The sequence below is a fragment of the Manis pentadactyla genome, chromosome 15 (genome assembly GCF_030020395.1).
Source record: "Manis pentadactyla isolate mManPen7 chromosome 15, mManPen7.hap1, whole genome shotgun sequence".
Taxonomy (NCBI): Eukaryota; Metazoa; Chordata; class Mammalia; order Pholidota; family Manidae; genus Manis; species Manis pentadactyla.
This window is the reverse complement of record NC_080033.1, coordinates 54,353,923-54,368,456: the sequence shown is the minus strand read 5'-3', so window position 1 is coordinate 54,368,456 and position 14,534 is coordinate 54,353,923. Positions and strand designations below refer to the sequence as shown.

General features: G+C 51.5%; 1 protein-coding gene across 3 annotated transcripts in view; it reads left to right on the top strand.

The window, feature by feature from the left end:
* The window catches only part of TK2 (thymidine kinase 2), an 81,828-nt gene extending 69,545 nt beyond the window's left edge, over positions 1–12,283 (top strand). For 2 of the 3 annotated variants that reach the window (XM_036897713.2, XM_036897710.2), the window contains 4 exons: positions 4,610–4,698; positions 5,297–5,376; positions 7,589–7,669; positions 8,846–12,283. In XM_036897713.2, the coding sequence (XP_036753608.1) occupies positions 4,610–4,698; positions 5,297–5,376; positions 7,589–7,669; positions 8,846–8,944 (349 nt within the window). In that variant the 3' untranslated portion in view covers positions 8,945–12,283. The remainder of the gene's footprint in view (positions 1–4,609; positions 4,699–5,296; positions 5,377–7,588; positions 7,670–8,845) is intronic. The other variant, XM_036897712.2, reaches the window with a different exon arrangement.
* Positions 12,284–14,534: the final 2,251 nt, after the last annotated feature.

Below are 14,534 nucleotides of genomic sequence, written 5' to 3'. Positions count from 1 at the left end.
TGTCCTGACCCTCCCCAGCCACCCTGTCTAGAGGAGTTGAGCCCCTTGTTATTCTTGGTTACTTAGTTCTCTTGGTTTTCTTCATAATATTTAAGACAGCTAATTAGGCTGAACCTTATGAAATTGTTAATATTTGACCAATTTTGACTTACAAAAATGGCAGTTTCACATGGTTCAACTTAGTGTTTATTTGTTTAGTTATCTATTTTGTGTCTTTCAACTGGACCATAAGCCCCTTGAGTATAGGGACCACGTTTACTAGTGGTCTCTGCACAGAGCTGGCACCTGGTCAGTGTTGTTGGGCAAGAGGACCTCTAGTCGTTCTTTGGTCTCCAGCCAGACATGTTCCCCTGGTTCTGGCCCCAGCTGTTCCACACCCCTTCCTTTGATGGGGCCACTGAAAAGGCTGGGTGCGAGTTGCTGCTGTCCCTTCAGTGTTGGAATTGATCCTTTTAACCAGAAGCTTTTGCAGCTATGGCTTGGGATCTGGGGGGTCCCCAAGGAAATGCTGCAGGCATGGCCACATACTAGAATTCTCCATCCCCCAAAGCACAGTTTCTCATAGGGTGTTCTTGCCTTTAGGGCCTTGAATAGCGAGGAGTTCTAGGGATAGACCCACCTCTTCCAGGCCCTTCACCCCAGCAAGTTTGGGGTGGGCAGGATGTAAGTACAGTTATGCCACCAGGCGTTGGAGAGGGTGTGTTAATTGCTGAAGAGGAAGATTCTGGTTGTGTGCTCTCCTTAAAGACAGGAACTTCTGAGGTGTGGGCACTGTACTAAAATGAAAAGCTGAAAAGGTGGCAAGAACGACACGTAGCTGAAGCGGCCACACAAGCAATTGTATGGCCCCCGCCCTGTGGGCTGAATAATTAAATGCATAGATTTCACAAGATTGCCTGGTTGGTGTTTTCCAAGAACAGAAGCAAGGGAATTGAGTGCAGCCCAGCTGGGGTAATGACATGCTGACTCATGTAGGGTTGGTGGTCGGGGGCATTGATTAAGACCCTGTGTTTGGAACAACAGGCAGGTCTCCTACCTCCTTGACTGGCCCCTGGGGCTTGGACTCCTCCCCTGTTCTGGTCCAGACTTGTGGCTCACAGCCTGGGTCATGGGCCTGAGAGCCCTTGGCCTTCCTCCAGCTGAGGCCGAAGAGATACTATGTGATCCAGACCATCCCCTCAGCTGGTAGACCAGGGAGCACAGGTGATAGGATGGAGACCATGTAGGTTTAGGGGCCACGGAGAGTCTGGCTTAAATTCCTGCTCAGAGAGAGGTGAGCTTAATGTTTCTGGGCCTCAGTTTTCCTCATCTATAAATTGGGACTAAAACTGACCTCACAAGAAAATACTGTATGCAAGGAGGCTGGCATTTGAGTATGAGATTTCTGTTCTAACCTGTGTTGTGCAAATTGGGGCCTCTCCACGCCTCAGGGAGTTGGTGGCAGCTAACTGTGCCAAATAAAACAGTAGGATTTATGGACCCATGACTCCAATTTTGCCACCCTGGGGTGAGGGGAAGGCCCTGTGAAACCCCCTCAGGCCACAGTTGGTGAGTTGTGCAATTGGATTTTCTGTAGAGAGGCACCCCCCTCAGTCTGTTCTGTGAAGTCACAGCAGTGGCTTATTGGTGGTGCAGGGTGCCCCGTTCTTGAGGCAGACACAGGAGGGTCTGGGAAGAGTTTCCAGGAAGAAAACCACAAATAAGGCTAAAACAGTGCCCGCGCAGCCTGACATCCCTTGGAATCATGGAAAGTAGGCTGCTGTTTTCTCAGCTCGGCCAGTGATTAGTCATCCTGGGTCCCCAGCACCTTCCTTCCAGCACGTTGCTCCTGGAAGGGTTTTGTGGAGGTCTGCCTGCGGAGGGAGGGACGCTGCTGCAAAGCGCTACCTCACAGAGGACCTGGGCCGAAGAGCAGTGGGAAGGGAGGTCCTGCTTCCTCCATCTGCTCTCAGCCCGGGAGGGGAAGCCTCCGGTTTGGGCTCGGTGGGGGTGGGAACGGGAGACACCCTTGAGCCGCTTAGGAGAGGTCACAAGGCCACCTGTAGCTACTTTCCAGTGAGCAGTGGCTCTCAGAACTCCCCCGTAGGTGTGACCCTTTACCCATGTGTCCATGTGCCTCCATGCACACGTGACACTTTAGTGGCAGTGTTTGATTTGGTTTTGGTTAACACTGTGCTACATGTGTCCTGAACTGCGATTCAGTTCTGTGGTTGCAGCTTCGGGGCCCCTCCCACCTCTGGGCTTTGACAGACTCCCGTGAACCCTGCAAGCACATGTGAAATCCTCCCAGGGCAAAGTCTGATGCCTGATTGCTCAGCTGCAGAGACTTGGGAGACTGTTGTGTTGGGCGCCTTCCCTCCCACCCCCCCACTGCTGCCTGGCCCACAGCGCTGTGTTTCCGGGGTGTTCTGTGTCCTCAGGCTGTGTGTTTGGTGGAGGAGGTGTGGGGAGGGGGAGGGGGGTGCTGATCAGCGGCTCCCTTTCTGCAAATCCTCATTCCCTTGGAGTCACTTTTCTTCTGGAGAACAAAACTCTTTGCTTCCCAGAGAAGGGAAACATGTTGAGAGAGTGGTTTGGTTTCTTGAACACCAAGTACTCGTAGCTGCAACTAACTGAAGCCCAACTCAGTGTAGCCTCAACAGTGAGCCTGTTCCTGGCTGGCTCATGCCAGGCTTTGGGGCTGGGTTCGTTTGGTGCCTCTGGCCCCGTTTCTCTGTGTTTTCCTACTCTGTCTCTTTAGTGTCCTCACTATGATTCCCTCACGGTGACAGACTGTTGTGGCAGAACGAGACTTCTCCCTTGCTTGCCAGAGGGTAGGTGTCCTGCCAGTGGCTTTCCACTAAGTTTGAGGAAGCGTGGTTTCCATAAACCCCTGCAAACCTCCCTTGTGTCTCACCAGGTTGGGCCCCTGTGGCCAGGGGGTGCCCTACACTGACAGGCCTACCCTGAAGCTTGGGGTGGGGTCAGGTTTCCCTGAAACACTCAGGTCTGTGGGATGGACCCCAAATAAATAATGGGCTGGTTTTAGGAGATAAAAGGAAAGAATTGGGGGACAGGCAGCCACCTGCCCTCATACCATACTAGCATATGGTCCCAAAGGTGTTCCGTTTAGTGCCTGGATTTCATCGGCGCAGTCTCCTCCGCAGTGGTGTGGGACTTCCTTCCAGCCCTCCTCCACTTACCCGGGGAGTCCTCGTGTGTTTGTCTGCTCTGGTCCTTGCTCAGATCTGATGCCAGAAGACCCTTCGAGGTGCAGCAAATGCCCCTCTGGCCCTGCTGTTCTCTTGGGCGCCATACATTTTCCTGCTGCCCAGCCAGGTGCAGCTCTTCCCTGCTGAAGGCATCATGGTGGTCTCAGGGACCGGGGGGACTGTCCCTCTTCAGTCTGTGCCATGCCCTGTTACTTGGGCCCCCAGGCAGGGCTGCTTATGCCCTTAGTCTCCCTCCAACACTGTTCCAGCTTGTGGCCTCCTCCCTGCCCGTCCCTGGTCCCCATCTCCCTGCTCAGGTAGGAGTCAGTTCACAGTGCCTGGCAGGGGGCCAGCTTGTCCCCCACCCCTTGCTCCAGACGACACCCAAAACGCCCTCTGCACACAGCTCCGCACGTGCCCTCCTGCTTCCAGTCTTGCCAGACTTGGCCCAGAGTGGATCCAGGATGGTACCCACGGTGGGTGGAGGCTGTCAGATGGGCCAGTTCCTCTCCTGGGCCTCTGAGGGTCCCCCAGCCGTTGGCGGGCTGGCTTCCCCCAGCTGCTGCCATTGCTCTGTCTCTCCTCTGTCCGGGTCCTCCTGGGAGGGGACCCCAGGGGCCAGGGACAGGTCTTCACTCTGGCCCTGCCTCTCTTCCTTTCTTTTTCACTTAACACTTTAAATATGTAATCCTGCCTCCCCACCTCCACTTTAATTTGAGAACTAATATGTTGTTAAATTTTCTGAAATACAGAAAGGTAAAAAAAAAAAAAAATTTAAAGTCTTCCCGTAATCCTACAGAGAAAAGCACTGTTAGCATTTTGGTGTTTTTCTTTCCGGTCTCTTCAAAATGTGTGGACAAATACTCTTGGAAGTAAGGTTGGGTCATACTATACACACAATTTTATGTCCTCCTGTTTTCACTCGATTATGAGCATATGCCATGTCATTAAATATGACTTTACAGCATCATCTTTCAGTTAGTGCACAGTTTGCTATTGTATATCTGTACCAAGATTTAGTTTTTCATTATTTTAAATAGTGCTACACTAGGCATCCATGATTATTTCCACAAAATAAATTTCTAGAGGTGAAATTGGTTTGCTGCTCTACCTCTCAACCTGAGTGCTGTCCCTGTTCCCAGGGGACAGGCTTCATAGCCCCCTTCTCTGCTTAGAGTTCAGAGCCCATTGGGCAGTGCCTTGGAACTTGCTGCATTATTCCGTGCACTGTCCTCAGGCAGCAGAAGGTTGGAGGTGTTTAGGGTCCTTGTCGTCATCATACGTCCAATGTCACGTGGATCACACTAGGCCATGTGCCCTTGGCAAGGCCCTTTTAATGAAAGCCAGATCCTTTTGAGGAATGGCACCGCCCAGGACCCTTCTTGTGGGTGAACAAACCCTTACAACTCTCATTTTAGTGGGAAGATGCCCGAAGTGGACTACGTGGTTCTGTCTGAATGGTTTGACTGGATCACGAGGAACATGGACGTGTCCATTGATTTGATAGGTGAGATGGCCCCTCCAAACTTCCCTCCCTGCCCTCCTGCCCTGGGTCCAGGGAGGGTGAGCTTGGTGGGCTGCCAGCCAGCAGGGGCTGTGGGCAGGGTGCTTATGTGGGTAATTCCCCCACATCAGTTCAGCCTTTTCCCCAAGGGTAGACGGAATCCGGGGGCTTTTGGCCCCTTCTGCAGAAGCACCCTGCCCTTTTTTCCTCAAGTTGCCTTTCCCTGGGTCCATTGTGATTTGATGGTTTTTTTTCTTGTTGTAAGGGAGGGAGGAGGGCCAGAACCTGTCCTGAGACCCACTGTGTGCCAGGCCCTGCGCTGAGCTCTGTCTGTGTAGGGAACCTCATTTGGCATCACAGAAACCCCGTGGGGCTGGTGACACGGAAAGGGAATGAAAGTCAGGACGAGGGCCACGATGCCTGTGAGGCCACACAGCTGCGTCAGTACAAGCTGGCCCGTGACCTGCGCCTCCTGCGCCAAGCTGCGGGCAGGTGTTTCTCTTCACACTTTGCCTGCGCATCTTCCTTCCCCCCTCCTTGGTTTTTCACTTCCAAGCCATGAGCAGAATAGTTAGAGCCACGCATTTTTATTTATTCTCAGTTTATCTCCGGACCACTCCTGAGACCTGTTACCAGAGGTTAAAGATGCGATGCAGGGAAGAGGAAAAGGTCATTCCACTGGTAAGAGCCCCCTTCAACCAGTTAAAGATGCCCTGGGAAACCACCTCCCTCGCAGCTGGCACCACCCTGCATGAGACGGTGGTGCTGTTGTCACAGAGAAAAACAGGAACTGAGCATTTCGGAGGGTGAACTCTGATTTCCTCTGTGGCTGGAGACCCCATTTGATGTCCTGGTCTGTCTCACTTCCTGTGGCCCTGGACTCAGTGGTTGGTGCCCTCCGTGCTCAGAGGTGTCCCTTCTCCCGCTGTGCACCGCGTGTCACCAGGGCTTGCCCGGTCCACGTCCTGAAGATTGCTCGCCGCTGTGCCCCTGTGTGTGCCCTGGCTAGAACGTGCCCTCTTGCCTGCTGCTGCTTCCCAGTGTTTGCTTAGCGCAGCGCCTGGCTTAGAGGTGGCACTCACTGTGTTTGTCCAGTGCCTCGTCTTCCTGGGTTCTGGCTCAGGGACACACTGATCCTAGTTAGGGTGGCTGTAGCAGGCTTGGACTGCTCTCTCTGCCCACATCTGCCCCCAGAATCCAGCCCGCACTCTGCTGCTCGGGTGATGTTTCCAAGACACAACACCACTCGCACATTTCCCGGCCTGAAACCCTTCAGAGCCTTGCTGCTTGTCTAGGATAAAGTCCCCATTTGTAGCATGCCATATGAGACCCCGGATAATTGGTTTTATCTCCCCCCATTCCCTGTTTTTCACATTCTGCCCTAAACTAGTTGTGGCCGTACATAGACATACACACACACTCTTTCTCTCTCTCTCTCATACTCATCATGGAGTCACACAAATATGTCTTTACATAGTGGCTTTTTTTGCTTACCCAATTCAGCTTAGATGTCACCTCCTTCAGGAAGCCTTCCCTGACCTTCCCTTCATTGTACTCCCCCAGCCTCTGGGCTTATTATGATCATAGCCCTTAGGACAAGCATACTGAAACTACTTGTTTATTCCTTATCCCTCACTAAAGTGTGAGCTTTTAAAGATTAGAACTTATTCCCTCTGTGTCCCCATCATGTGTCTTAGGGCTTGCTCAGTTAATATTGAACTAGGAGTTGCTCAGTTAATGTTGAACTGAATGCCCCACATGAATGCCACTGGAGGATCACCAACGGCAGCTGGGCATGCAAGCATTTACTGTGAGGTCATGGAGGTCAGAGATCAGGAGGGGCTGTATTGGGGGCCCTGGAAGATCTGTCCAGCTCCTGACACCTGCCCAGCCTTGTTTGCCCAGGCATCAGCAAGGTTGATTCCAGACATGAAGGCCCAGTCCTTGCAGTGGGCAGTTACTTTGAAATGTGGAGGTGGGACTGATTGGAGGAGGGTGCCATGTGGCAGACTGGACCATGCTACGATGGGGCACAGCAGCTCTGTGCCATGACCCAGATATTCCAAAGAAATGGCAAGCCTGGAGTCCCTCCAAACTATTATCTAAGCCATTGTCTTAACGGTTTTGACAAGGCCTCAAGGACAAGTCTGTTGGTGCTGAGGGCGAACTCTGTGGCAGATGAAAAGGTGGAAGTGCAGTTTGCCCTAGAGTTCCTGGGCTGGGAGTAAACTGCAGCCTGAGGAGGTGGTCACGGGCTGCCCAAAGCACCCTGGCCTGCATGTGGGAGAGGATGTGCCTTCTGGGCCTGTTGGGTGTAAGCACTGTGGCTTAGGGGCGTGTCTGGGCCGTTTTCCTGTCACTTCCACCTCCTCGGGCTTTTTCAAGCTGGTCTTTGTGATCTAGAGGAGCCATAGGTGACAAGGTGTCTGGTGGAGGGGGCGCACTGGGAGGGGACTCCTTGGCCAGTGAGGTTGTGTTCCTCTTGGGAAGAACTAAGGGCAGGGTTTGGAGGGTTCAGGGCTGGGATGCCTGGCCATGGAGCAGCCATGGGGCACCCCCAAGAAGGAACTGGTGGCCCTGCTGATGGAAAAGCAGCGGTAAATGAGAGAAGCCAGGCTGGAGAGTGTACGAAGCACCAGTGAGGCGGAGTGAGGTGGAGGATGGGATGGGCAGCTGGAGTGATGCTTCTGACTACGGAGGCCCAGGCTGGCCAGTGGAGTGTGCAGCTGCGTTCACTGCTGCCCACTTGGGCCAGGGTGGCTGTTGTGGGCTCCTTTGTCCAAGCCACTGCCCCGTGGTCACTGATGCTCACCCGCCTGCCTGAGACCTGTGGCGGGAGAGGTCTGCTCCTCTCGCTGCTCCGACAGCCTGCATGTGTGTGTGTCTCCTGCAGGAGTACCTGGATGCTATTCACCATCTCTACGAGGAGTGGCTCATCAAGGGGGGCCTTTTCCCCGTGGTGGCCCCTGTTCTGGTGAGTCCCCCAACAGGGCAGGAGACTTCGGTAGAAGCAACCAGGGGAACGTGGGCTACTGTGCAGTCTGGGGAAGGGCTGGGTCCTTCAGAACTCAAGGACAGGCAAGAAGGAAGTGGGAAAGGTGAAAGGGACTCTCTCTCTCTCTCTCTCTTTCTCAGTCTCCATTCCAGACTGAGTCTCAGAGGGAGATGGACAGACTGAGGGAAGGTGATCTGTTTCAGTGTCACACTGAATCACATCACACTGGGTGACCGTGGTAGCATCTCGCTTACCCAGCATCGTCAGTGCGGGAGCGTTTCAGGTAGCTGTGGCCTCTAGACCTGGGTTTTGGCTTTGCCCATTTGGGATGGTCGTCTTCCTGAAGTGACCACCCCTTCTTCAGTGGATGGCAGGTACAGAGCCTCACTGCACCTTTTCTTGGCGACCCAGGGCGTCTGAAGGAACGTGTGTTGCTGCTCTGGGCTGTCACACAGTGATGCCCTTAGGAGGTGCTGAGGTCTGTAGGATTGTTTGCCCCAGACCACTAATGTCTTTGGAGTTCCTGTGTTTGCTTTTTGTCGTAACTCTCCTTTCTCCTGCTGATACTTGCCCCTTCTAACTATGTTGATGTGTCTGCTCTGTGTTCCCTAGCTTCCCTGTCCCCTCATTTTTTGATTTGCTGCTGCCGAAGTTCCCGAGGCAGGCAGTGGACACCTAAGACTGTGAGGAATGTGTGTACAGCATGGGATCTGAGGGGGGTTTCGCACACATTCCTCTGCGTGGCCTTGGGGACATATTCTTGGGCTGCTCAAATACTATTACTCCTGGCTCTTCCAGGCAGTGAGGTTGCTGGGAAGTGAGATATTACTGTATTGGATTTTTAAAGAAGGAAAGTCTTTTTTTTCCCCTCATTATAGAAAATTGCATAGAGTAAAATGATGAGGAAAAAAATCATTCACAAGCTTGTTGCAGGGACAGCTGTAGTGGATTTTCAAGTGCAAATAAAGTTGAGGATGTAGATTGACCTAGGACCAGGTGCTGGTTGGCTCTGACCTTTTTATCTGCCTGTGATGTTGGGCTTCTCTGTCTCCCTGCCTCATCCAGCTTTACTCCACTTCTCTCCCATCTGTGAAGGGAAGGTGATGTGATGTTCAGGGTAAGTGCAGCCCCATGACCTGTGTGCTTAATTTCCAGGTGATTGAGGCTGACCACAACATGCAGAAAATGTTAGAACTCTTTGAACAAACCCGGGACCGAATATTAACTCCAGAGAATTGGAAACATGGTCCATAGGATGGGAAAGATCATGCCAGAAAAATGCCTGCTGCTGCCAAGTCAGCTATTAGAAGCAATTTGGAAATATGTACTTTCAGGAGGGCTTTTTGTCTAGCCAGACTTGTTTTCCTAATGGTCTTTTCTCCCCTGCCAGTGTCTTCCCCTGGGTTACGGGAAATGACAAAGGGACCAATGGATCTGTCCTGCCCTTCGGTGCTCCCAGCCTTGCATGCCTCCTGGTGCCTCTCCTAGTGGCTTCCCACTGTTGGATCCCTCTCATTAAGGGAAAACCATCTGAAACTATGCTGGGATCATGGTCTCTAACCTTTCAGACCACCCAGAAGGGTGAGAGTGCCTTACATCCCAGGGGAGAGGGTTGAAGCTCAGACTAAGGGGCTCCTTAGGGTTGCGCAGCCAGTGACAGTGGAGTTGGCACAATGCAGGCTTTTGGTGACTCCAGAATGTACTCCTGCCCCAGGTTGCCTCATCCTCAGAGCCCTGCCTTCCCCTGCTGGAGAGCCTCACGTGTGTGGGGAGAGCCAGCACGACATGGAGCCAGTATCATCATTTTCTCATCATTTGAGCAGTTCTCGGTGACAGTCAGCATTTCTAGACTTTCACAGAATTGGGCAGTTTGGCTTGAGCTCCGCATTCAGTGGTTTCCCAGCATGAGGCTGCTGTGGCATTTACCACCCTGTCACCAGACGTCCACATCTGTAGGAGAATCACGCATTGGCTCCTGCGTGGTGCTTGGTCTCCTTGGTGATGAAGATCCTTCTTGAGCTGCCGCCAGTTCCATGTGAGGGGAGTGGCTTTTGGCATCTGGCTGGCTTGCTCAGTGCCCAACTGAGACAAGGGATCACTAGCCCTGGCGTTTTAGGCTCCTCTACTCCCTGGCAGCCTTGTGTGAGGAGCTTCGGCCTTGGAATTACTGAGACTTTGTGGCCTGGCAGAAAGACACCAGTGGCCTTCAATTAAGCCTTTTTGAAATGTTTTTCCATCCAAGGCATCACCTTGGGCCATAGAGCATGAAACCATCCTTATTGGTTCAGAAAATATCTTGTTTTGCTCAGCTGTGACAGTGCACAATGACTCAATCAAGACAAAGCTGCCCCTTGAGTCAAGCAGGAAACAGGAGAAGAGAAGAACATTCTCTTTTGGGACAGTCTGGACGGAACGTTGGGGCCTAGGAGCAAAGGCCTGTGGAGCAGTAGCGCTCCTGATGTTTCGGAGGTGGGTGGAGAAGAGCTTCAAGAAGACTGCCGCAAGCAGAGGGAAGAGTCAGGTGTGAGCTCTGCGGAAACAGCCCTTGGCCTCTCCCTAGCAGTGGTTGGTGTAAACAAAAGTTGGAAGGCCTTGTCCCAGCCTCTGTGTGAGTGTGGCACCTGTGCATGCAACATCCTGATGGTACATAGGCGACAGGTGCCCCTGGTGATCCAGTCCTGGAGGGAATACTAAGAGGGCAAGCCCTGTGGCTCCTGCTCCTTCCCATCTGGACCAATTCTTGGGCCATGTGGGCGGGATGAGGGGCAGCAACCCAGCGGGGATGTGTCTCAGCCCAAATGTCAGTGATTGACCAGAAGCCTTAGGGAGGCAAGAACCTCTGTGACCAGGTACCTTGACAGTGGGGCCATCTTTGGGAGTTTGTAAATGAGTAGGCCAGTATTTTTCCCACAGCTCAATTTGAGTATCTGTTTTGGAGGAAGTGTGATATATATATTTTTTAATCTTGCTCTGTGGTAGCCAGTAAACCTTTCACCCTAAACCTGATGTTAACATTGGAGTGTTTCCTACGTCAGTGATTTTAGCTCCCTACAGCATCCTTGTGCCACTAGGATAATGTGTTTTTATTTCTTAAACACCCAGCTGCCTAACATGCAATGTATGGGTCCAAAAGAACCATTGTCTCCCACCCTGGCTCCATGGAGAGGATGCTGTGTGCAGCTGCAGTCACTGGGGCTGGTTGCAGAAGTCTCCCAGCCCAGAGATGTCCCATGAAACAGAGGGAGCCCAGCTTGCACCAGGGTTGCTTTCCCTGTGCATGTGGCAGCAGGGGTCATAGAGCAGCTATAAACTGTGGTGAGCTTGGGCAGGAAAAGGGTAGATGGCCCATGGTAGGTAGGGGGCCTAGTTCTTAGAGCAGAGGGAGGCACTCCCCAGGGACTTGTGGGAATGGCTGGGAAGAGCCTGGCAGGGGCTGGTATCCCTGAATTGCCATGTTCCAGACCTGTTGGTGTCGCCCCATTCTTACCCTGAGGCGTGTTTCTGTAGGGCACGAAGTCAGACACACCTCAGCACACTGCTGCTGCTTTGACTCTTGCTAATTGGAAGAAAAAAAAATCTTGAGCAGCATATACACTTTCTTTCAGTCAGCATTTTTAGTGAAATAATTCCAGTTTACACTTAAGCTTTTTAAATTTTACACATAAAATACATGATTAGAACCATTCAGAAATACTTCATGTATCTGCTGATTTAAAAAGAACAAAATAAAAGTATATTTCTTTTACATGTAAAACAAAATATGGAGATAGGTGGTCTACGGCTGGTGTGGTGGCTCTGAGACCCCTGGGGTCCCAGGCTCTGTCTGCTTTTCTGTTCCCAGTGTGACTTCCTGGTTAGTGGCTTCCTCCCTCCATGAGCCTCACCATCCCCCGGGCGCTGGAGCTCCTACTCTGGCTAATGTTGGCATCAGGACATACTGTGTCCCATTCACACTTTAATTCAAATATGGATGATGACCTCTACAAGGCATAACTAAGACAGGCTGGAAGGTTCTAACAGGACTTTGCTAGAGGCTTTGGAGGTGGGGGAAAGGCCAGAAGGAAGTTGACACCCATAGGCTGGACCACACCATCTGGCTTCAGCGCTGCAGTGCCCTCTGGGCTCCCCTGCCCCTCCCTTCTGTCCTCACATCACATCACCCTCACCACCTGTTACTGCAGTGCCTCAGCTCAACCTACATCCCATGCTGGGCTGACCCTGTGAGGGCAGAGACCACCTATCCTGTGCACTCCCAGCTTATTTTTACCTGTTTCTCTTCCTGCCCCCTTTGATTTTGACCTGAGCCCCTCACCTAGATGAGAAGTGCCCCTCTGCCTGAGGAACACATTAGTCAGAGACCCTTCCTGGGACTCCCTCTGTCAGACCTGGGGAAGGACTGAGGTATATACACCTCTGAGGGTTTCCAAAGCCTGTCTGTCCATGGCTACTGTTGAATATACACTACCTCATTTCCCTACTGCCCCGAGCCCCCTTCAAATGCTCACATGTCTGTGGAATGAGTAACACTCAGCCCTTTGGCTTATCTACCCTGCAGGGTTACAGTTATTAAAGTAATTGACAAGCTTTTGGAAATGTTGGCCTCCATTGTTGAGACTCTGATACTGATAATGCCTTGCCTGGGGCCTCTGGAGGCTTTGGCAGCGCATTACTCAGCCAAGGCCCCAGGGTCACTGGCACAGGCTTGCTTTGCCAGGTAACTGCAACCCTGCAGCTCCCCTAAGGCTGCAATGAACCCTGTGTTCCTTTAGTATACGTAAGATGGTGAGCCTGGCAAAAGCTGTCATTAAACAGAAGTAAGACAAAGCCAATCTTGTGGAAACCAGAATGGGTATTGGCATTTATTGCTGTCATCTTGAATTCCTGCATTTCTTGGCTTTTTCTTAAGACTTGGGTCCATGGAACACAGGTGTCCTCAGAGATAATAATAGGTGTTTTGAGAAAAGGGTTCTGTAGCCCAGGAAATTTGGGTAACACCCTAAGGATACATTAGCCTGGTTAACCTCAAGAAGTTCTGTGATAAAAACACCCTTTAAATGTCGGTTAAGTCAGGGACTCTCATAAACCAGTGGAAACCCTCATTTGGGAATACCAGTTATCAATCTCAGAAGTGGTCATGTTCCCTGAAAACACACATTGAGAAGCACTGTTTTAGAGGATCAGCAGCCGCTGATGACTTTTGTGCCCTTTGGGATTCTCTTGCTCATTGTTCTCTAACTTAAGAGCATCTGAATCTTCTGGGGGGTGGGTGTTAAAACAGATTCTTGAACCTACCCTCAGAGTTTCTAATTCAGCAGGTCTGGGATGGGCCTAAGAATTTGTTTTATACAACTTACCAGGTGATGATGAGGCTGTTGGTCTAGGGATCACCCTTTGAGAACTATTTCTTGAGATTTATGCTTTCTAGAATTGGACATCCAGGAGTTCAGAGAAACCTTGGCATGTTGTTGAACTTCTTATGAGTGCTGGTTATCTTATCTGTCAGATAGGAGCATTGCTCACTTGTCAGAGCTGTGAGAATAACCTGGCATTTGGGGTCCCAGACCAGGGTCTGGTATGCAGCAATGCTAGTCCATAAATGTTAGTTCAGCTGGTATGCCCAGGAAACTGGGTCATGGTGCAGCTGGTGGGCCTTGGTAATGGCGGTGACCACAGTAACTTCTCATCACAGTGGCATGGATGCACACTCTCACCAGTTAATCTCGACTGACCTTATAGATCACAGGCCTTACTGTGGCTGACCCTCTGGACTCTACCTCTGGAAAGTGCCTCATGGCCTTCCTAAGAATAACAGAGCATGGGGCATGCAGTTGGCCTTTCTTTTCTTTTTCAAAATGTTTCCATTTCTTATGGGGACTCCGGATCTGCACCTGGTGGTCTGTCATGAGAGGGAGGGCTGGGAGAGACACAGGATGGGAGAGAACTGATGCCTCTTGTTTTCAAAGGCCCTGGATTTCCTTACACACAAAAATAATGTTTTCTAGTCTGTCTCATTTCTTGGCAGACCTCCTTCAGCATGGGCCCAGGTGACCTCTCACCTGCCCTTTCCCTAAAGCACAGAGCAGATGCATTTGTAGCCAGATCTTGGAGGCTTTAGGCTTATTTTAGGAAGTGCCCAGAGAAATGAGCAGTGACCAATTCCTAATTGTTAAATGTATCTTACCTTTTGGAAGCTGCTTGGCTTTGTGTGTGAGGCTTGGACTTTGGGGTCAGAACATGGGCTGGGATCCCAGTTTCCCTGGTTACTGGTGGTGAGACCTTGAGCAGGTCCCTTCACTTCTCTGGTCCTGTTTCTTCCTCCCCTGGACACTGTGGTTCTGTTTCCTCCTTCACAAGGAGAGGGGCTCACAGACTAGGAAGGGGACAGTTTAATGAATTAGGAACATAGGGAGGGTCTAGAGCAGTGCCTGGCTATTTCCTGCTCCTTCAAACCCCCTCCACCTCATTGCTGCAGAGGCGACCAGACTCTCTCGCACGTTCCTGGAGGGGGAAGCTGTTGTCAGTCTGCTCCAAGCCAGGGTGGTAGAGAGCCTGCATTTTCATTTTTAGAGCATGTGAAGAGCATGCGTGTTTCTACAGCTGGGTTATGGGGGAAATACTATTTCAGCATCCTTGCCAGCCATTTGCTCACGAGTCCCCAGGTAATATGGAAGTAGGCCTCTATTTCTCTCCATCTCCTGACAACATTTCCCATGCATTAGCCCCGGGCTAGGCTCTGCTGGGTGCCAGGACCACCCGGTGAGCAGGACAGACATGGACCCTCCATGCACGAAGCATGAAGTTTAGCTCCTTATAGCTGCCCCACCCTGAAATACCCCTGAGAAAA